Source organism: Eurypyga helias, unplaced genomic scaffold, assembly GCF_000690775.1.
Source record: "Eurypyga helias isolate BGI_N326 unplaced genomic scaffold, ASM69077v1 scaffold11509, whole genome shotgun sequence".
In the NCBI taxonomy this organism is placed as follows: domain Eukaryota; kingdom Metazoa; phylum Chordata; class Aves; order Eurypygiformes; family Eurypygidae; genus Eurypyga; species Eurypyga helias.
The window spans coordinates 46,815-69,295 of record NW_010272869.1 but is presented as its reverse complement, the minus strand read 5'-3'; the positions used below and the strand labels follow the sequence as shown (position 1 = coordinate 69,295).

Below are 22,481 nucleotides of genomic sequence, written 5' to 3'. Positions count from 1 at the left end.
TGATAATCCAGCTCCTGTCAATATTGTCTTCCAAAAGGGAACCCTAACCAAGAGGAAAGGTTTACCGTAAGCATACGTGAGTGCCACAGAGGACAGCAGGGGATGAACAGTGATCCTTGCGTATTTCCAGTAATGTTGAATTGGGAGAAGTAATTCAAATGTTATATTTTCTTGCAAATTCCCTGTGACTGCAGCAGTTTGAATTAGTGCGTGAGAAAGTAAACCCTGGTTGGGCAGAATCAGGTCTGGCTGGGTACCAACAGAAACCGAACAAAAAATCCATTCACACCATGCAAGTGAATAGGCTGCTTCAAGAAGATGATGTTCATCCCTTTTATCAGAGATGTGGAAGATCTTTGTCTCAGGAAAGAGTAAAGTTAGGAGCTTGACACTTTTTTCAGTTAATCTCTTTTAAATACAAAGAATTTTAATCATAAAATAATACTTATAATGACAAAGAACAATGGATGTTTTCTACTAGCCAGGATCTTGCAAAATAAGACTTTTTGTTTGAGAAGAAAAATAATGATTCTCTGCTATGGCACCTGTAGGAATAAAAAGAAAGAAAGAAAACAAATATATTCCATTTAGGCTTCCATTGAGAGATTATTTTTTAAAAATATTTTTAAATGTAATTACATTACTCAGTTCTTTTTAACAATTATGAATTTATATTAACAACTGAAGAGGATGGCTCCTTTCCTCCCTCCCCCACTTTTGTCCTGGAATGTGTACTTTTGTCAAGGTCAAAGCAATTAAGCTTTACTCTTCCAACATGACCAGCTGCTTGGAAGCCCAGGAGAGGAGCAGGCTGACAAGACGGATTTCAAAGGCGGGATGCTGATGAGACAGCAAAGAAACAGCACTCAGGTGCCATCTCTCCAGATTAAATGGTGTGCTGGGGGACGTTCAGCCCTTGTTCACTGCAGAAGCCTGAGTGAAACCAGCTGAACTTGGCCTTTATTGCTTGCTTTTAGTGACCGCTTTTTCGATCAGCACAGCAGTGACCGACTGAAGACCTGCAGCACACTGCAGCATTCATGGTACCTCCTCTGAAAGATTTAAATTCAAGGCTGTGACTGTCTCAGCGCGAGGTAACAGGGTGGCTCATAACCGACGTTGCCTTAGAAGTGGATTCATCTCACCTGAGTGAAGTGGGTCAAGTGTCCATGTCTCACCTGCCAAGTCCATGGAGGCCTAGGGACCACCCCCCTAAACATAGGTTTTGGGTGTTACTGGTGATGACTTAGAGCATCCTTCCTGGCTGCTGATCCAGGTCACAGGATTCCCAGGGGCAGGTATCATATCTGGCAGCCTCGTTTGAATGTTTTGGACACCCTTAGTAACCTCCAGCAGCACCAAATTCCTTCATTAAGGCGATTGAATCAAGTCCTTGGACTTCAGCGTCTATCACAGGAACTTGGACAACTAACTCATGAATTAACTGCATTTGGCCTTTGAAATTTCTCTCCCACAATCTGCCATGTGTGCAGTACAGACAGCTTCATCTGAATCAGACACCTCCGGGCCCCATTTGTAGTCAGCAGTGAGAAACAGGTTCTTCTATAGCATGAATTATCTGGCCTGGTTTTGGATGAGAGAGGTCTTCTGAATGTCTAATCCAGAAAATATACGTTTATGAGTGATTGTCTCTAGCTACGTGCAGACTGTATACCCCCTTCCCAGCTATTGTGAATGATTTAGGCAAACACTTCTGAGATTTCTTTTCTCAAGGGAAGGGATCATTAGTGCCTTTTATTCAGAACTTATTATTTCTTGGTTCAGAAGACCTGTAAATCACAAGTTAGGGTTTCCTCCAACCCATACTGCTACTCAAGGAAGTAGGTGTCTCAGAGGCAAGCTGAATGACAGCACCAGGTCAGGGTAATGGAAAAGGGGATTTGATTGGATGTTTTAGAAAGCACTGAGCTCCTCACCATAAAGCGGAGATATAAGGGAAGGAGAACACATCAGTCAGGGACTGGATCTCCCTTCCTGGTTCTTGCTGGCCTTCAGCATTATAATGGTGGATCCCCTCCTCAAAATTGGCTATAGGCAGATAACTTTAGTCTTCTAGTAGTATAATACCTTGTTCTGTTCTCCTCTCCTCTCCTCGCCTCTCCTCTCCTCTCCTCTCCTCTCCTCTCCTCTCTCTCCCATTTATTATTATTACAAATAATAAAAACATGCTAGAAAGGTGCAGGAGTCTAACACATAATCTGAGCACATGCTCTCCTCACGGGATAATGCAGAAACCTTCCCAAATAATTTCACTGCCTGCCCTCATCTCTATCACTTCTTACTATCTCAATTTTTCATCAAAACCTTCCATTTGCCTAAAACCACAGATCTTACATCTGGGTGAATTCTATAACAGTGGATCCCACCTGTATATAAGAATGACTAAATGATGTACCACTGTTTTTAAAGACACTCTGTTTTCATCCTAATAATTTTTTCCTCCTACTGTCAGGCAGCTATTATTGTCACTGTTGTTTAATGTAAGAATAAGAAATACTGACAAATAGAAGAAAGTCTGTGAAGCAGCACCCTGCAACAACCAAAATCTTGTTTTCCCTTCTTCAAAAACCACTGCAAACCCAATGGTTTCTCACATAGTGCCAAGCCACTACTTAAGGGGTTTGGTGGAATACCATTGCTGATTTCCCCCAGTGTATGAGAGCAGCTGGCCAGCACATAAACAGGCTTTTTCAGAGTCAGGCACCAAAAGAAAGCCATCTTACCTAACTTTGGATGTCTGTGGTATGTGTCTGAGTGACTTGTCTGGTCTCCCCTTTGCAGTACCATGGAGATAAGTGGGGATTTGTGCAGCATCTGTTCTTTTTTTGGGGTCTACCTTCAGGTGAGATGAATTGTGCCTTGGAAATGTTCCAGAGGAGTCACTATGATGGGATTCACACATGTGCCCTGCTTCATTCACACCCTGGCATTTCATTTAGGTACCTGCCTTAAGCATCTCCATCCTCACATACCAGATGTTGTCCCAGCCAGGTGAGCTGGACACACACCGTGAAGCACTTGGAGTCCTTCTCCATTCAGTGGAGAGATCACTGCCAGCAGAGAGTGTTTCAGAGACACAAGTAAGGTTTCCACTGTCTGTACAGAAAGCTCAAGTATTTCAGTGCTCGCTAATGCTGAGGGAGGAAAGGAATAGAGACCACAGATAAGAAAATGACAGGGACAAACATGAGATGGAAAAGGGCCACTCAAGACCCAGTGTGCCAGCCTGGGAGTGACCATTCACCAGGAATCACAGGCAAAGTGTCTGAAACTCTGCTCCTTGCCTCTAAATTCAGCACTTAAGTCCTGCCAAAATTTCTTCAGTGATCCATCCCTTGTAATGTGAACAATCATATAAGGCAAAATAAGAGAATTGTCTCTGAAAGCAGCTGGTCAATGTTTTGTCATCCCCCTACATGTTATCTTAACTTTCCCTTGAAGCAGCTAGTACTAAAATTATACTCCTTATGGCTTTTTTTTTATGAATCAGAGAAAATCGCTTCCCAAATGACATTGATACCTAACAAATCACCACACTAAATAATCTCTTCTAATATTCATTATAAATTGGGCTGTTTGTTGAGGGGAAGGGCACATATACTTTTAACTGGCGACTCGTGCAACCTGCATGCAACAGTAAATCTCCCCATAATTCAGCTGCATTCACTCTTTCAACACTCACCGTAGGTTTGTGAGCTGGAATGATTGACCCTCCCTGCAAACATCACTGCCAGGATAGACACAACCTGGCAGCCTAGTGATGTTGTCAATTGGCTCCTGTTGTGTTCGCTGTCTGGGGATCTTGCAGACAAAACCTGCCAAAGTGAACAGTTTTCTATCCTATAATGCCAAGATCTCACAAGGTTTTTGTGAAAGCAAAGGTTTGCCCTGATGCCTTCCCCCTCCTGTATTACACGGTGTAGCTACATCATGTTTTGGGAACTCAACTCCTCCTCTAGAGATGTTTTTTAACCTCAGTAGTGGTAAAAATCCAGTAAATGTTGTACCCACTATCACGGGCCACGCATCTCATCTGATATTAGGGCCATGATGCTGCAACTGCTTTCACCAGAGGACAGCTGGGGTGTGGAATATTTCAGGTATTTATATGGAAATAAAACTGTGATTTGCTCATATTAATTATAAATGCATCAAATTTGCAGATTAATTTTTAAAATTTGAACATCACTGTTACACATTCAAAGGGGACAATTTTGTCAAATCCTTATGTCAAATCTTGAGACTGAGCCCGTGTCATCCAATGGATGGCTAGGAAAAAAAAAGGATAGCTAATAATGTGGTTTTGATTGTTTTGGGAGAGGGGTTGAAGGTTATGTCTTTCTCTGGTTTACGAAACTGCCATGGGTGATTACAAGGTAGCCGGGATGACTGTAATTTCTAGAATGGATGGGTGTAAAACTTGATAAAAAGCTGACTGATTAGAGGCACTTCTCAGCTAATGACCATCAATTAATGCTAATCTCCAGTGAGTGGCAAAGAAAATAATGGAGTCCTGCTGGCTACACCGTGCTGTCTACACAGATCAAATTACTTTCCCCTCTGCATTGCTGAATAGCTCAAAGAATGAAGAGTATCAGAGCATAATTCAGAGACAAGGCTGCTGAATATGGAGCATTCTGTTTGTGTTTACCATGAGACACTTTGTGCGTACCCGGTCCCAGTGCTTACTCACCCTCTGGGAATTAGGACCAAACACTTCAGTCTTCCCAAATCACTGGTTACCATGGAAAAAATACCTTGGTGATACCTTCTTCCCTGCAGCGTGTTACATTGGCTATGACATTATCGTCTCCTGTGATGGTAGATTTGCCCTTGGCCAAAACTACTGCTTTTCTTAGTAAGTCTTAGACTCCTGTCAGACATGCACAGGACAACCACATCCAAATACCTTCCAGGGGAACGGCTCTGGCACAGAAGCACAGCTCTCTGCTAGACCAAAGAACAGGTATTCAGCATTTCATGGGTCTTACTATCCCCTCTGAAAGATGGGCAAAGTCACAAGTAAGCAATACTACCTGCCTTTGGGACAGGCAACAGCGGGACCCTGCTGAGAAGGGGACCACAACACTGTTACTTGGAATCAGTCATGCAGGGTTGGCACTGCTGGGATGCTCTGGGTGGTTCCAGAGGCTCCCCACAGATGCTAAAGCTGGACACTGGTGGAAGACTCCAATATCCCATCTCCAATATCCAGTGCAAGGGTACGGACTGAGTCCTGCAGAAGATTCCCTCCTCAGCTTGGGTTACTGTGGGCAAAGCTATCCATGAACAGGCCTTGGTTCTCACACTGTCTGCTTTAAGGAGGGAAGAGACCAGAGTTTGGCATGTTTTCCTTAAAAAGCTTCCCTTTCCATAGAAATGATGTCACTGGTGCTGAGAAATTTCCTTGGGGAAATTTCCAGGGGCACCTCTGAAGATCTGTTGTCTGTGAGTTCAGGGAGCCTGTAAACAATCGTGTCTGCACCAGCAGCTCAGACTGCCCAGCCTTGACTCACCATGTGCCATCACCTTGCTCTGGCTGGTGACTCTGGGTGGGCCAGCTCTGCCCCCTTCCCAGCTGTGCCACCCTTCCAGAGGCCAGCTCGCTCCGGGATTGGTTATCAGCTTCTGGGGGGAAAACCACTGCACTATTCCCAGCTGGGATCAGACGAAATGTCAGTGTATGTGCTGTCTAGCACTAATTAGGAAGTGAATGTTTCTAATGGGTTATGCTACGTTGAGTATGTTAGCTATGATCATCACCTTTTGGAGCATGCACCCACAAAGTTTAACAAACAGCCTTTTCTCATGCAAACTGCCTGGCACGTGCCATCTGAAATGAGGAGAGAGCTGAATAGGGATCTCTTTTGAAGAGCACCTTAGGTATATAAAGGAAGCCAGACAAAATGCAGTGACACAAAAGATGTCACATACGTGGGAACTTTTCAATTTCAATTTTTTAGCACCATGGAAATACGTTTTGCAAGGCCCTTTGCTGCTAAGGTGTCCTTGTTGATCACACATCCCCCTGGCAGACAGGGAGAATAATAGGGAAAAAGCTTTACATTTCTTGGTCATGACCAAACAAACACAGATAGCTAGAATAGCTCCTCTGAACAGCTCAGCACTGCACACCCCTCCCTGTGTTTTCAGACTACTAATTATCAGCACTTTTCTCCCTGTCTGCCTTCAAAAACATTCATTATCCGAGGACATGGCTTTTGTTGCACGGTGTTAGTACGTGAATGCAGCCCAAGACAATGAAGGAAAAATCGAGTGGGCAAGATCACGCTCTCCTCCCACACTCCCGCAATTACTGCGGGTCAGATGAAGAAATAGGAGGCAGTTGTGGCAAACATGCTTAGATGTGACTTACAAATGCAGAAACAGAGACGTGTGAGGCTTCCGTGCAACATGTCCAGTGCACAAAGGCTGGGAGAGCTAGAGGGAGGAACATTCAGTTGAAAGTAAATACCTGGCAAGCAGCCCTCTCCGTCTGAGTTAGCCACCTTCTGAAGTCAGCAGACAGCTAGTCAATTTGGTCAGGGGGCCCCAAGGCACAGTTCAGACCGCAGCCAAAAAAGGCCAGATGAATCATAATGTGAATGACTCTCTTCTCCTTTGACGAGAAAGCAGTCTACAGTGATTAACTCAGCTGTACACTTTGTTAGGATGGACAGTTGCTTCCTACATATTGGCTTTATTTTACTAGTGTCATGATTTTTCTCACTGTCTTGACCCCTTGATTCCTCTATGCAGTGTGACAAAACACTTCTGATGTTCCTGAGAACCTCGGTTATTCCGTTTCACTCACTGCTACACTGCTTGAAATCACGTTATTAAGGGGAATCTCAAGTTTCATTGAAAGAAAAAAATTAATGGAAAACTTTTTCCCTTTTTTAACAGATTTCATTATTTTAAGGAAGAGGTTTTTTAACTTAAGATGTTAAGCTTTGGCATGTTCAACCAGCACCTCTAAAGAGCAGCTGAAGCGAGCCCTAGTCTGACTGATTCCACAGGTCCTGTTATTTTTGCTTTGGGTAAAAAGAAAATTCTCCATCTACTGATAAAAATGAGAAATTCTAAAACCTGACAAGTATCTTAATACCTGACTGATATTATCCCTCAAAAAGACGTCAAAGTCTACAAGAATCAGCTCGTCAGAACCAATGACCTCACAACACCAGTGAAAATAACCAGCTGTGAGGACTTTTGAGGTCTATATTTTGCACGTGCACACCAGAGCAACACATACAGTTTTGCTCATACCAGATTGACTGTAGGTGCATAAATGCAAGTGTTGCCATTTGCACAGCCTTGAGGTATTCAAGATACCCACACAGGGAAGAGAGATATGATAAGCAGCCTTTGGAGACTTGTGCTTCCCTGGAGCAAAGGTTGGAACCTGCTGGGGTGGAGCATCCCAAAAGACTTTACATATTTACATTCAATCCACAGAACCAAGGACACACCACCTTTCCACATCAGCCTCACAGACATCAATGAGACCCTTTGTAGACCAAGGCAAGGGATTCATCTCACCTTCCTTTGGTTGTCTAGGTGTCCATCCTAAGCCAGACGTCCAGGGTCCCTGTGTGGTCAAGGGAGAGAAAAAGGATGCTCTAGAGGACATCTCAGCCCATCTATCTTCAGCACATTATCTTGGGATGGGCTAAGCCTCTGTATCTTCTATTCATAACAGAGGGCCCCTAATCACTATTTAGATCAAGACTGCCTCAAAAGTCTGACATTAGCTCAGGTGATCTGTATCCCAGTGTGCAGCTCGGCGTGAGCAAAGTTACTAGGATCTGCTCTGTAGCAAGATGCAGCAGATCTGGAAGGAGGAGCCAGGGCAGCAAGAAGGAGGAATATGGAGGGGGAACCTGGAAACAGTCTACAATCACATGGCTGGGATTGTGCCACCTCTGTGGATTGTTGTTGGATAAACAGCCCCATTTGTTTCAGAAACACCATATTTCCACTTTGCAAAAGCAGCCTGAAATATGCTCTACTAAATAGACACAACCCAGCATCTCTCACAAAGAGAAACCTTAGGAGCTCATTACCAAGCAAAGTCTCTGGCACCTGATTGCCAGTCTGTTTGCTTCATAATTAATTTTCATTGCCCAGCCTGTGATACACCAGAGGCCAACTGTTTCATATGAAGAGTCATTATACCAGCCACTCTCACAAACAAAATCACACGCTGTGAGATATCGTAGAGGCTGCTGAGGGTGAATTCATAGGGAGCAACAACAGAAAAAGGGCTACGCTGCATGGCTGACCACACCATAAGATCAGGACAGGATTCATTACGGAAGAAGCCTTTTTCAGTGGACTGGCTGAGGTGGCATTAGAAAGTGACATAAATTCTCCTTCCTCCTGGAAGAAACACTGGGATTTATTGACTGGGGATGCTGGAGCTTCTCCATCACTGGAGGTTTTTAAGCACGTCTTAGACAACCCAAAATAATGTGAGCAATTCATTTCACACAAGAAAGATTTAAAGATAGGTTCCTTTGTATAAAGATATCTTCATGCAAAAACTTGGAGTCAGAAGAAAGAAATGTAGTGGCACTTCTTCCAGTGCAGGAATATGCCAAGGTAACACAAAAGAGCGGGATGCTCTTAGCCAGGATGAGTCACTGATTTCTACTGAGCCTTTCAGAAAGAACTGGTCACTAGCAACAATATAAAACCTTTTAAAAATAATTCTTAGGGTGAATTAAGACACTGTAGGTGTAGGAGGACAGGACACCTAGGTGTAGGACCTACGTGTCCTGCCGTCTCCCACACACCCCCCTAGAAAAGTGGATGGAAACTAGGGTTTAATTTTCAGCACCCTTTTAGTGCTTTATAACATGGAGAAAAACTGTTTCCCTGATCTGGGCCTTGGTTTCCACACCGGTGAAGCTGGAGGTACTGGCACTGACCTTCCCTTCCCAAATTTCTGGTGGGGAACACCCCTGCAAGGGCTTCAAAGAGGATTTAAAGCTGACTGAGGTCTGCGGTAGTTTGTAGCACCACCACTTCAGTACCACCTGTAAAACTACCTAGCAAAGACTGAGAAGAGGGCAAGCCCATAGGGATGTTGTCCCAGGCCACAGCCATCTGCAGTGAGAGAGAAACACCTGTATTTCTGGGTCTGGAGACTGAGCGGACTCCTACCCAGGGAGGATGCCCCATGATCCTCCTCACCTGGCATCACGCTGGGCGCAGGACTCAGTGTGGGCTGTGGATTGGCACTTTGCAGGGCAGACACTGGTGCAAATGGAAGTGGCCTGAAGCACAGCACAGACACCCACACAAATTACCATGATAGGTGAGCTCAGACCTATGCAAGTTTGGGATCAGGCTATCTTCTGCCTAAGTATATGCATCAAGATCAATGGATAGAGCCTAGTTCCACTCCAGCAGAAGCCAGTATTAAAGTTCTCATTGACTTCAATAGCAGAACAACAAAGCTCTGGTATTTCAAAGGTTTCTTTTATGGTGCTTATCCTGTTAATAAGCACCATCCATTCCTTTCAACAGGGGAGCCATCCACTGATTTGCTAACAGCGCTTTGCTCTCCAGGGACGTAGCCCGTGTTTCTATAATCACGGCAGTTCGCCCACACAGGCAGAGAAGGGACTAACAGTTTCCCGCTGCACAGAAGGAGCCCTGGAGAAGCAACAGGGGATTCAGCTTCCAACAAAGGCATTGAGCTTGTGTTGGAATTCCCCTCAGTTTCCAGTTCTGTGGCACAAAATGCTCAGTCCAGTCCACAGAGAGGGAGGTGAGTGCTTGGGTTCACGCTAAATGAGACTTGTCACATAATTGGCATTTGTATGAGTTAGGGTGTTGGAGGAGTCCTCTGTAGAGCCCAGAATACAGTGGCTGAGGAGCATCCATTCTTACCATTTTTAAAGTTGGGACAACTCTTAGTGTGCAATAGCAATTTCTTGGGATTTCTTGGACAACTGTAGAAACTGGAGATATTCAGAAGTCATCTGGACATGGTTCTGGGCAACCATGTCTAGGTGTCTCTGCTTGAGGGGGAGGTTGGACCAGCTGACTTCCAGAGGTCCCTTCCAACATCAACCAGTCTGTGATTCTGGGAAATCCCTTTAAGTACAGGAATAAACTGTCTGTTAAGTACAGTCAGTATTATTGGAGAACACATTTGAGATTACTGTGCACACCCCAGGGTTTTATATATACACACACAAAGTAAATTTACATATGATGTATGAAAGAAATGAAAGAAGAGGTAGAAAAACAAGTCTTGCTCTGAATTCCTATCTCAGTCGAGAGCAATACCATATTCCCAGGAAAGTGAGGCAGAGCCAGGTACCAACGATGTGCTCAGATGCATTACTGCTTTACAGGGTTTCTCTTCAGTGAGGGGGAAGAAATATCCTTGGCACTTGCTATCATGGAGAGATGACCACTCACCACTGCAAAATTGTGCTGCTGTGCTCTGGCACATCCAAAGGAGCAGATCCAGGCATGGGGAAACAGGCCTTATGCATCACCTCTCTAAGGGAAAAGTTTTCCTAATGCTGTACCTGTTTCACAAGCTGCAATTTGTTGTCATCACCGCTGGTTATGTCATCTGCCATTGCTGAGAAGAGCGTGGCTCCAACGTCTTTGTGGCTCCCCTGCAAGTAGGTGCAGGCAGCTGTTAGACCACCCTCCAGTCTCACTTCACTTGGTAGATAAGCTCAGCTCCCTCAACGTCTCTGCAGGCTTCCCAAGGTCCCTCTGAATTGCAGTTCTACCAGGCCCTTAATTTTGTGTCTCCTGCTGATTCTCTGAGAGTTACTCGGACAGCAGTTAGGCCACAGGATCTCAGCATCACAAGAGCTCAGGCTGGAAGGGATCTCTGGAGGTCGATAGCCCACCCTCCTGCTCACAGCAGGCTCAGCTATGAGGGCAGGGCAGGTTGATCCGAGCTTTATCCAGCTGGGTCTTGAAAATCTGCAGGGATGGACACTGTACCACCTCATTGGGCAGCCTGTTCCTCCTCTAAACTGAAGATCGTGAACACGGTGGACAATACAGGGACTTAGTGGTGACCCTTGGTGCACTCTGCTTATCACTATCTGCTGGTTGGACACAAAGCCTTTGATCCATACCCCCGGGTTATGATGTATGGCCTCCCACTGCAGATTAGTACTAAAAAACCCATTTATTTCTCTTTCTGTTGCTAGATGATAACAGGTCTCTTGCGCGACTCTGGTGCTTGCAAACAAGACGATTCCAAGATCTTCAAATTAATTGCACAGGGAATGTAATCACACATTGGAAGAGCATTGCTACTCAGCTGGTTTTCACATCCACTCTGCTTTTGCAAAGAGTCGGTGTTGAATGTCAGCATTTTGTTAATTTTGAAAGCCAGTGCTTGCACAAGGTTTTTCTTCAGATAAAGGATTTGGCTTGCTCCAAAATAAATGGGGAGGGCATGAGAGACAGGTGAAGGTGTTTCTAACGCTGTGCAGAGCTGTGGCTGCCTGACAGCCTGTCAGAGCCCACACTGACTGAGCGGCTAACAAGGAAGCAGGGCTTCTTTCAATCCCCGTTTTCTGACCTTTAAAGCATCCTCTCCTTTGAAGTAGCACATAAAACACAAGAACCAGGATGCCACTTGTTTTCTCTACCTCTAAAAGAAGTGTAAGAAAACAAGACAACAAACCTTTAAATGTCACAAGTCTTTTCTCCCTTGAGCAGGCACCCAATAATTCCTCGTGGTTACTGTAAGCTCACACTGCAAACTCCTGCACTGGGGAAACGTGGGCACTTTACCTTGACTCCTCACCTGGGCAAGATGCTAAATATTTATAAACAGCTGTCAAGAGCCTTCCTTGCTGGGTCTCTTGCGGTGACTAGCCAGCAATGATGTGGAGCCTTGGGGACGCAGAATTACAATGCTCTGGGTGTCTCAGGGTGGTGGCTGAATCACTAGGAGCATGAGACTTACTGGTTCTAAACATCCTTTAGCAGGAGGGCTCCCAGGCATTTTTCTTTTCTGACTCCACAAGATCCCATTTCTTCATCTGCAAGTTTGGTTTTTAAGGCTGCTTGGCTTGAATTCAGAGTTTTCTGGCTGTGTGGGCTGAAAGCACACCCTAAACATGAGAGCAGCTAGGCTTTGAAGGACAAAGACGATGACTTTAATTCCACTGGTCTTTCACATCATTTAAAAGAGATAAATTTGTGATCTACTCTCTAGGCCTTTGAGGAAGTCACAAAAGCTGATGAAAGGTCTTGCTTGGATTGCTGTCTTCAGCAGCTAGGTGGTCCTCTGTAGATAAAACCACTTCGAACTTGTGAGAATTTCTACCCTGTAAAAATGACTTTATTATGCTTACTAAGTCTTGTAGACTTTATATATTGAAATGCTGGCTGCCCTTTCTCAAGTGAGAGAGTGAGTGAGTCTGAGGAGTGTGATAGCAGGGATCAGAGAGACTAAATTGAATTGCAATCGAAAGAAGAAATAACTGCCCCATGCCAAAAGGCACTCTCCAAGCACAGACTGAGCATTTCAGTACGGAGTTACTATCTTTCTTGGTTCAGGGGACTGGGTGATGCTCCTCTCTTACCACGTAATCTTACTGCATGGAGGATGTATCTAGGAGGTGGTGCAAGGAGGCAAGAAATATCCTTTACACTAGAAGGTGAGGAAAGAGAAAGTTTAGTGCAGCAAGCTCTTCCAGGCAGCCCAGGGGATTTAGTTACACATTTATTAGCAGGTTTCCCACTGCTGTCCACAGCTCTCAGGACTGCATGCAGCAGGGTACACTGGGGTTCACCCAAGCCCTGCATCTTGTAACATGGGCAGCATCAGATGAGGGATAACACCTCCTTAGCCTCCTGCTGGGTAAATTCACACCTGCCTCTTTCCTTTACTCTCAGCTGATGAATCCCAGAGAGGAGTGGGGTGGGCAGGAGTCAGGAGCAGAGGGGAGCCAGCGCATCAGGACTTGGTCCTTGGGACAGGCGGTGGTCAGCAGGATTTACATGGCAATATGTGCACATCCGTGCCTGAGCCAGGCTTACGAGGTAGCATGCAGAAACCAAGTCGGGGGGGGTCCAGGGTGTGATTCATCCTCGCCTAAGGCAGATGTCTAAATTAAAGCAGATGAATCATGCCCTTGAAATTCCTCCACTGTATATAAGCTCCTCTCACTACCAGGGAGCCTAGCTCTCTTGCAAGTATTTGAAAGCAAAGGCTTTGCCTTCTCAGCAATGCCTACAGCTGGGTTTGCCCACACTGCCCTCCAGGCAGGAAAACTGAGGCATCAGCACAGTCCAGGCTCATGCCCTGGCTCTGCTTTTATAATCTGGACTTGGGAGACACCTACCAGTCCTAGAGGTAAATACTTGGTTCCCTCTCAGTGGCACGTGGGGAATGAAAGATGTTAGAGGGCAAGTAGCACTCGTTACTGAAGTAGCTACAACTTTATTGTATGTATTACGGGCAGGGAGGGCCTAAAGGGATTGTCTGTGGAGGAAGGATGAGGCTAGGACAGGAAGAGCACTGGATGGCAGCCGGTGTGTTAGAAAGGCACTGGGGAGCTTCTCTGTTAAGCAAAGAGCTGTGCTGCCTTACACAAGCTCCTGAGACGCTTCTCTGCTCTGCTACTGATGTGCTGTTCAACCTTGGGCATGTCATTTAGACCTTAATAGGTTTTCCTTTTTTTTAAGTTATCTTACGATGGGATTGTAATTTTAGGAAAGAAAGTTGTAACCAGGGTGAAGAGAGTGGGACTTGGGATGAAAGTCTGACTGGTGCAAGGCTAGATCCCAATGTCCGTGTGGCATCCCAGTTCTCTGTTCACCAGGAAGAGCTGGAGACGATGTTTGATCCCTCCCACAATGCTGGCAGCACTTGGGGCAGGGCAAGGAGGGGTTTCGGATCCGGGGGCATTACAGCCATAATCCTTCTTTCTCCCTCCCGTCAGAAGCCCTGCAGCCATCAGCTCTGTCTGCAGCTCTCCCCGGGAAAACAAACCCAAACAACAACTCAGCCTTCACATATGACAAGCCCATCGCTGTGGGGTGGACGGATGGATGTAATCTGGCCAGGCTTGAAAACAGTGCCAGGCCCATTTCTGCTTAAACCAATTTTTCATTGCAAGCTCTTATCAGATGACCATGGTGGATATGGAAATGGCCACAGACACTGCAATTATTTTCATCGCAGCTGGACGGGAGACTGTGGGCTTGGGCTGCACAATAAAGCTGTAGGAGGTGTGGGCTGAAAAAAGAAAAGCTTTCCTTCCTAATCAGATGCTAAAAAGCAATTAAAGAAAAGCAGGGAGGGGGGTGAAATAGCATGGAAAATTACTTGTAATTTAAACACTTTATTCTCCTTTATCACATTTGCCTTACTGTGAGGGTTGTTTCCTAAATTAATAAATACAGTCTATAGTGTAGCAATGCAGCTAGGGGCTCTCAGCCTCAGCTGGCTCCTATCATGTTTGCAAATCTCAGGAACAATCACGGCCTCACCTGAACAAATAACTGGGCTTTCTGCTTCCTTATCTCTCCGTGTCGCATTGTCCAGCCCTCCTGCGCTGTGTGTAGCCAGCACAACAAGCCATCTCGCGCCCTCAAGCTTCCTGATGTGATTAACTGCGGCATCTTTAATAAAACCTGTGGCAATATTTCCCTCTAAAGCACAGTGAAGGTTTCATTTACCCCTCCTCTTTTATTTTCCCAAATTCCATTTTTGTTTCATTCTGTAATTAATCAGGCTCTGGAGCATATGACAGCTCAGCTTAAATTTAGTTCTCACTTCTCCTATGCAGCCTTGTTGCATACAGTTGGCCAGTCAAACACAGAGTTGGATTTGTCCAAAAAAGCAACACAGAACTCTCCAATCTGGATCAGACCTTTACTCAATGAAGCCTAACATCTTGTCTCCAATGGCAACCAGCATCAGGCACTTCAGAGAGTGAGAGATGCACCAGGTGCTGGAGAAGAACCAACACCAAGACACAACTTGCCCAAGGGGAAAGATGCTCCTAATCCTGGTGTTCCTCTGCTGTGAGAGGTTGGCTGTGCCCAGCACATGAAGGACGCACACATCCCTGCTGTAGCCTGGATAGCTGCTGAGCTTTGTGTTCACTCTGAGTGCCAAGTAGTCCAATCTACTTGGACCTTGACCTGGTTAGGTGAAAAAAAAATGGTGTGTGCAAAGCCTGAAGGCTACAAAGCTGAGACCTTGCAGAAACATTACTGCTCTAGCTTGTTTCTACTCCATGATCCCTTCCCCAGCTCAGTGCAAGTCTGTTCCTCCAGGCTATTATTCCCACAGGTGGATAAACCGGACATATGTCTTCCTGTTGGTAACTTGATGCAAGGAATCATCTCCCAGAGCAGGACAGAGCTTGGACATGCCATGCCAGCACCTGTATGTTTCTTGGATTGACTGTCCGTGTCAGGACATCAGGTCATGAGACAGTGGCTAGAGCATTTGGCAGGTGAAGGGTTTGGGGAGATGAGGTATTTGATAGGAAGGGAGATGAGGGAAGAGCTTAGGAGTGAGATCCTGGTCTGGAGAGACATTGGGTAGAAGTTCTCATCTAAATAATAGCAGACAAAGGCAAATATATATATAGATATATATAGATACATGTATTTGGGAAACAGAGAGAGAAACAGAGATGGAGGAGATAGACAAATCACGTTCAAACATATATTTACACATACTACCCAAATGCCAGGAGGCCTTATTAGATCAAAAGTGAAGGATTACCTTTTTAAAAAATACAATAAAACAAATCAAATTGCCAAAAGTGTGAGATTTTCTAAGCAAGAGCAGGCTGGGAAGAGCTTTCACTGGCACCTAGTGGTACATTGCAGAGTCAGAGTCACTGCAGCTGATGGCACAGCTGCATTTCCAAAGTGAGTTTCCCTGGGACAGCTGCTCCAGCTGAGCCCTCATCCATGTCCTGTCTCAACCTCTCTCCCTCCATGGGAAAGGGTGACACACCAGGATGGGGCCAGTTGATGAGGTTGCTGACTGGCACAATTCAAATCGTTGGTAGGCAGGATTTGTGGGAAGATATTATGGAAATAGGAAGGATGGAAAGGGGTGGGGGGATGTTGCCTAAGGATTCCTGCTCATGAGGAATCTCATCTCAGCATACCTAGGGTCTACTGTGGCCTAACATCATGGTCTCTCCCATCTGTCCAGGACCTGCTGTGGCACTTTCATCCCTGAAAGAAGACGACCTTCAGAGAGACAAACTGAATGAGGCTGGTGTATCTTCTGCTGTTCATGTACTGCTATAAAGATGCTCAGATTTGTATGACTTCTTTCACTGGACTGGGATGCAAGCTGGAACGTAGCTATACCTTTATACTGGTGCTGCTGCCTCATACTGCTGGTTTGTACTGGGATAGGGAATACATCCGCGGACTTTAACCAAGACTAGACTGAACTCCAGGCACCCCATAACCTTGAACTTCCTTCTGTGATCAGAGCCAAGCACCTCACCATCTCCTGCCTCAGTTTCCCTGAATCAAAGAGGGGGACAATAGCATGTTGGCAGCCTTGTGTCACATTTAGGACAGGCTTGGAGCTGGTGACTTATGCAGGACTGAGTCACTGCCCAACCCTAGAGACATGGGACAGCCCCTAATCGCTGCCCCAGGGAAAGGTTGTGCTGAAGCAGTTTTTCATCATGCACATATTCCTAAAACCCTTCCAGAGTTCCCTGAATCAAAGAGGGGGACAATAGCATGTTGGCAGCCTTGTGTCACATTTAGGACAGGCTTGGAGCTGGTGACTTATGCAGGACTGAGTCACTGCCCAACCCTAGAGACATGGGACAGCCCCTAATCGCTGCCCCAGGGAAAGGTTGTGCTGAAGCAGTTTTTCATCATGCACATATTCCTAAAACCCTTCCAGAGAAGCGTCCTGAGCTAGAGATTCCTACTCTGAGTGTCTAAGCCCATTGCGCAGGGCAGAACCAGGAAGGTTTGGGTGCTTTCTGCGAGGTCTTGCTGAGGCTCAGCCTCTCCCAAGTGGCGTTCAGCAACCTGCTAAACCAGGTCCATATGCCTCAGCGTCCATCCACCCCTGGCAAACCGGCACACCCCTTCTGTGCTTTCACTGACATTAAAGGGGATCCTTTGCTGGTAACTAGGCACCAGCCTCGGTTGCTACCTCCTCCCCAGGGGATCATGGCAAGCTGCTACGGACACAGAAAGACTCCCTCAAATGCATCTTTCCTCTCCTGACGCTTCCTGGAGCGAGTCCCAGACAATCAGCCAGGGAGGGAACAAGGATGCTTGCAGCACTGAGGGATGTTTTCCTTCCCACAACCAAAAAAAAAAAAAAAAAACCACAAAACCAAAAAAAGGCAAACAGTCTCAGCTGGGGCAAGAGAGAAATGGCCTGATCCTGACCCACTGGCTGCCAGAGCAGGGAGGGCAGGATGGGGAGCCGAGCTACTGGGGAGAACTACAATTCCCAGAAGGCAGTGCAAGCCGGGGACCCTTCCAGCTTCCCACCAATATAGCGGTGCGGAAGAAAAGGTACGTCAAGGAGAAATTCCCTCCTTCTCCCTCCCCTCGCTCCCGCTAACGCCTTGGCGGTGGCGTGCACATCTGTCCCTGCGTCGCGGTCCGAGAGCATCTCCCTTGTCCCTCCCTGCGCCTTCCACCTTTGCTCCTTGCGTTTGGCTTCACCTTTCCTCCGGTAGCTCTCACTGCACTGGCCATAGACTTCCTTTAGGTCAGCCCAGCTGCGGCTGCAGCACAACTTGCCAACACTCTTGTGCCACTGAGAGTCCCCGTGAGGAGAGAAATGCCAGCCTGAGACTGATGGCCCGCTCAGGTAAGGTGCTTTTTGCCAACAGCCCTTCATTGCTCCGGGTAGCCCAAATAAAAGACGAAGCGACTCCCTGGAATCTGCTTCTGCCCTTGTTTCAGATCCAGAGCCCCGGGGATCGCGGAGCTGGAAGTAAAGGCAGGATTTGGATCTGTAGGATCTGGATACTGAGAAAAAAAAAAAAGAAAAAAGGGAAGAAAGTAGGCAGGATTTTCTTCTTTTACCCTGATCTGAATTCAGGCATTTGCTGCTTTTTGCCAACACCCACAGGCAACTGAAATGCTGTTTCCTCCAAGGGAGTGGTGTGAGCATCCTCGAGAGAGGCAGAGGATGCTGCAGCGAGCCCGGTGTCACTCCACGGGCTCTGCCTCAACATCGGCCAGACCTGACAGGGCCTTGGCTGCAGGAGGCCAAATCTGCTACCCGCTCAGGGGATTTATGACCTTCCTCAGTAAAAATACACTTTTGAACTGTTTTCAGCCCTCTTTCCAGCCTGGCTGCTGATGAGGCTTTGGCTGCTGAATTAAAACAGGTCGTAGGTGTCACAGCTGCTCCTGCACCTAGGGAAGAGTCCTGGCCCCCTTAGACTCCCCCCACCACTAGCAAACACTAAACCCAGTTCCTGCTCCAAGTGGGTGTGTTTTGTCTCTCCTAGCTCAGTCTAACTTTGCAGATAGTTGGTTTGGGGTTCTTAGTGTTGTTTTTGTTTTTCCTGTGTTTCCTCTTACCTCCTGTGTAGTCTCTTACCAGCATCCGTGGGGATCCAGATGGGTTAGCTGATGGGGGAACACAAGCAGCGCGACTCTGTCTGAAGTGGATTTCCCCATTATAACTGTCACCTGAAATCCGAAAGAGCTGCCCATTTCATTTACCATTCTCCTCTCAGGAGTCTGTAACTGCAAACTCTGCAGTTGTGCTTGGATGTTTACACTCCACATCTCCCATCGCTTCTCCCCCGATCCATGGCATTATTCCCAAGCCATACACCTCTGTGACAGTCTCCCCAGGGACTCATCTTCTCAGCCACAGCCTTCCCAGCCATCCAGACCTCCAGGGACACATTTCACGTTAGGGCCTGTAGTGACAGGACAAGGGGTAACGGGTTTAAACTGAAAGCGGGGAGGTTTAGATTAGATATCAGGAAGAAATTCTTCCCGGAGAGGGTGGTGAGGCACTGGGACAGGTTGCCCAGAGAAGCTGTGGATGCCCCATCCCTGGAAGTGTTTAAGGCCAGGCTGGATGAGGCTTGGAGCACCCTGGTCTAGTGGAGGGTGTCCCTGCCCATGGCAGGGGGGTTGGAACTAGATGGTCTTTAAGGTCCCTTCCAACCCAAACCATTCTGTGATTCTATGATTCGCTGACAACCCATCTCCTTGCTGGCAGCCTGCCCCCTAACCGGTGGCTTTGGGAGCAGCACCATCAGCCATCAGTACCCTCAGTAAAAGCCACGTATACTCTTGTTGGCAGCACCACTGCCTTCCTCCCCTCAGTCTTTCTTGCTCTTTTTCCTGCTGCAATTCAGTGTCTTGATAGGAGTTGTTGCTCGCATCTCTGTTGGCCCTGATTCTTACTTTATTCTAATGAAAATACATAGGACTGAGGCTCTGCTGTCCGTTGAACCCTCTTGAAAAGGATAAATTCACTTATGATTTCCGAGTCTCCCTTCTCCAGCAGCCCACACAGGACACCGCTGAGGTGTCTTCCCTGTGCCTAGAGGTCTGCCGCTACGAAGCAGCACACCCCAGTTTTGCAAGTGGTGTCCAGTTTGAGTTTCTTTTAGGTTTTGGGTGTTTTGGTTGTTGAACAGTCAATCTTCAAAAATGGGTCTAATTACAACAATCACTACAAAGCACATTAATTAACTTATTTACTTATAAATCTTCTTGGTCAAAGGACAGAGGACTATTCCGAGAATAAATTAGTGCAGCAATAGCAGAGCCGAAACCTCAGGGTCATTGCAGCAGCGAGTGCATCACAGATCCCCCCATCACCAGGGGAAATTAACCTGTTCCTGCTCCCTCTGTTGGATCCGAGCTGAGCCTGTGGCTTCAAAGGTCTCAGGTTCAGTCTCCCATGGAGCAGACAAAGTGCCACCCATTGTGTTTACATAGCGAACGCAGGAGGTGGGGAAGAAATAATGATTTAATAATTTTCCATTTCTTTTTCAGTCCGTCAATCTGAGTCTCAGGGAATACCAAGGAAGCCTCTCCAGGAGATCAGAGGAGGAAGGAGATGGAGTTACAAACATTTTGTTTGCAAGCTGAGGCGGAAGGAGGCTGAGAAGTGAGGAAGACCACACTCTGCTTGTTGGCCTGGTGGACAGCAGCAGCACCCTTTCCCCTGTGGGGAGTAAAGTGCATCCATTAAAGTGTGTGTCCTGATGTTTTTTATATCCTCCCAGACAGCCCATAAAATCGTGGCTTTATAGTACCTGCCAGCTGCTTGGTGTACCCTGCTGGGTGCAGGGAGCTGCTGCCATGAGGGACTTGGTTAAGCGCGCGGTGCTGAAGACGCATCCATGCCAGGAGTGCGGCAAATCCTTCAGCAAGAAGGGAAACCTGAAGCGGCACCAGAGGATTCACACAACAGAGGAGCTCTTCACTTGCGGGGAGTGTGGGAGGCGCTTCACCACCCGGGGCCACTTGAGCACCCACCAGAGCATCCACACGGGAGAGAGGCCCTTCTGCTGCGGGGAGTGCGGGCGCTGCTTCCGCCTGGAGGTATGCCTGGCTGCCCACCGGAAGACACACGCCAAGGGTGGTCCCTACCTCTGCAACCGCTGTGGCAAGAGCCTGAGCACAAAGATTTACTTTAACATCCACATGCGGACCCACAGGAAGAAGAGGCCATTCGCCTGCACCGAGTGTGGGAAGAGCTTTGTGAAGAAGGGGACCCTCACCGCCCACAGGGAGATCCACAAAAGGGAGAAGCCCTTCAAATGCCCCGACTGCACTAGGTGTTTTGGGCAAAGTGCCACACTGCTGGCCCACCAGAAGATACACCTCCGGGGGGGGCCTTTCATTTGTACTGACTGCGGGAAGAGCTTGAGCACCAAGCAGTATTTCCACGTCCATCAGAGGAACCACGCTAAGCAAAAGCCACTTGAGGGACACATCAATGGTGTGTCTCTCCAGGTCATCCAGATTAAACAGGAGCCTGATTTTGCCTTCAGCTCAGGGGAGAATACGTTGGAGAATATGTCCCATGAAAGAGATGGAGTTCAAGGGTGTAGCATACCTGGCAACCCATCTCATCCAAAAAGCCCTCCTTGGAAAATCCAGGTGAAGGAGGAATCAGAATTACCCACTGATGGCACAGCAAACATTACTGCAATAACCTGCCAGAAACTTTACATCAAGGAAGACCCACTAGAAAACCCGGACTATGGAAAGTTATTTGATCCAAAGATCCCACCGATGGCTTTACGGGGGAGGGAGCTTAAAAAGGAAGAAGATGCTGATGGGCGGCATGAATGGGAAGTCCCCATAGCCAGTAGTTGGGTGTGCCGTGTGAAAGAAGAGCCACAGGAAAGCATTGAATTTGGGATTCATTACGGGCAGAAGCCAAACCTCAGTGCTATCCAGAGGATCCAGATTAAAAAGGAACCTGGTGTGGAGGCCAAGCACCAGGAGAGCCAGAGCCCAGAGAGGAAGCAGAAGAAATGTTATCAGCCCACCAAAGAAGGGATGCTGGAGAACCAGGAGAAATCCATGTCCAAGAAAGGTCCCTTAGCAAAAGGAGCTCCCAAAGGTGAACGGATGTTCCCCTGTCCCGAGTGCGGGAAGAGTTTCAATCAGAAATCGAACTTGACCAGACACAGGAAGATCCACACGAGCGAGGGGCCATACAAGTGCAGCGAGTGCGGGGAGAGCTTCCGCATGAACCGCAAACTGATCCGCCACCAGCGACTCCACATGAGCGAGCCCTTCAAGTGCACCGAGTGCGGGAAGAGCTTCACCCAGCGATCGAACCTGGTTCGGCATCAGAGGATCCACACCAAGGAGGAGCCCTACCAGTGCCCCGAGTGCGAGAAGACCTTCAACCAGAAGGCCAACCTCTTCCGGCACCAAACGATCCACGTCCGCATGGGGCCTTGCAAGTGCACCAAGTGTGGGAAATGCTTCCCTCAGAAGCGCCATCTCATTAAACACCAGCTGCTCCATTCCCGAGGTGGGGCCTACAAGTGTGGGGTGTGCGGGAAGCGCTACCGGCTGAAGAAATACCTGAGGAGGCACCAGAAAATCCACACGCGGGAAGGAACTGCTCCTTGCGCAAAGTGGGGGGAGCCCACAAGGACCAGCGGTGGGCCCCACCACGCTGAGCTGAGAGCACTGGCCCCCATGAAGAGGGAACAGGAGAGTTGAGTGGTGCCCGCTCCTGTGGGAAAGTCCTTTGGGAAAGGGAAGGGATGAAGACAAACTCTTGCCTTATGTGTGCAGTAGCTGGGGTGGGGAGGTCAGCTTGAGGGAACAGTGAGGTTGAGGGGGCAGAGCACTGCTGGAAACCAGTCGTCTGCAGCTTTTCTGAGGACAATCCTCGGGGTACCATTTTATCACAGCTGTGGGATGGGGCTGGATAGCCCTCGGAGCACTTGGAGATGGCATCCTTTGTGACGGTATGCTTGTGCTTTTAG

The 22,481-nt window shown here is 47.4% G+C and overlaps 1 protein-coding gene across 1 annotated transcript; it reads left to right on the top strand.

The window, feature by feature from the left end:
- The first annotated feature begins 20,325 nt into the window (after window positions 1-20,325).
- Window positions 20,326-22,212, top strand: LOC104515352 (zinc finger protein 585B-like). Its single transcript, XM_010159289.1, has one exon. The coding sequence runs from the start codon at window positions 20,326-20,328 to the stop codon at window positions 22,210-22,212; it is 1,887 nt and encodes a 628-aa protein (XP_010157591.1).
- Window positions 22,213-22,481: the final 269 nt, after the last annotated feature.

What these genes read in the sequence shown, in the direction of transcription:
- LOC104515352 (XM_010159289.1), top strand. Translation starts at nt 20,326, where the DNA reads ATGAGGGACTTGGTTAAGCGCGCGGTGCTGAAGACGCATCCATGCCAG.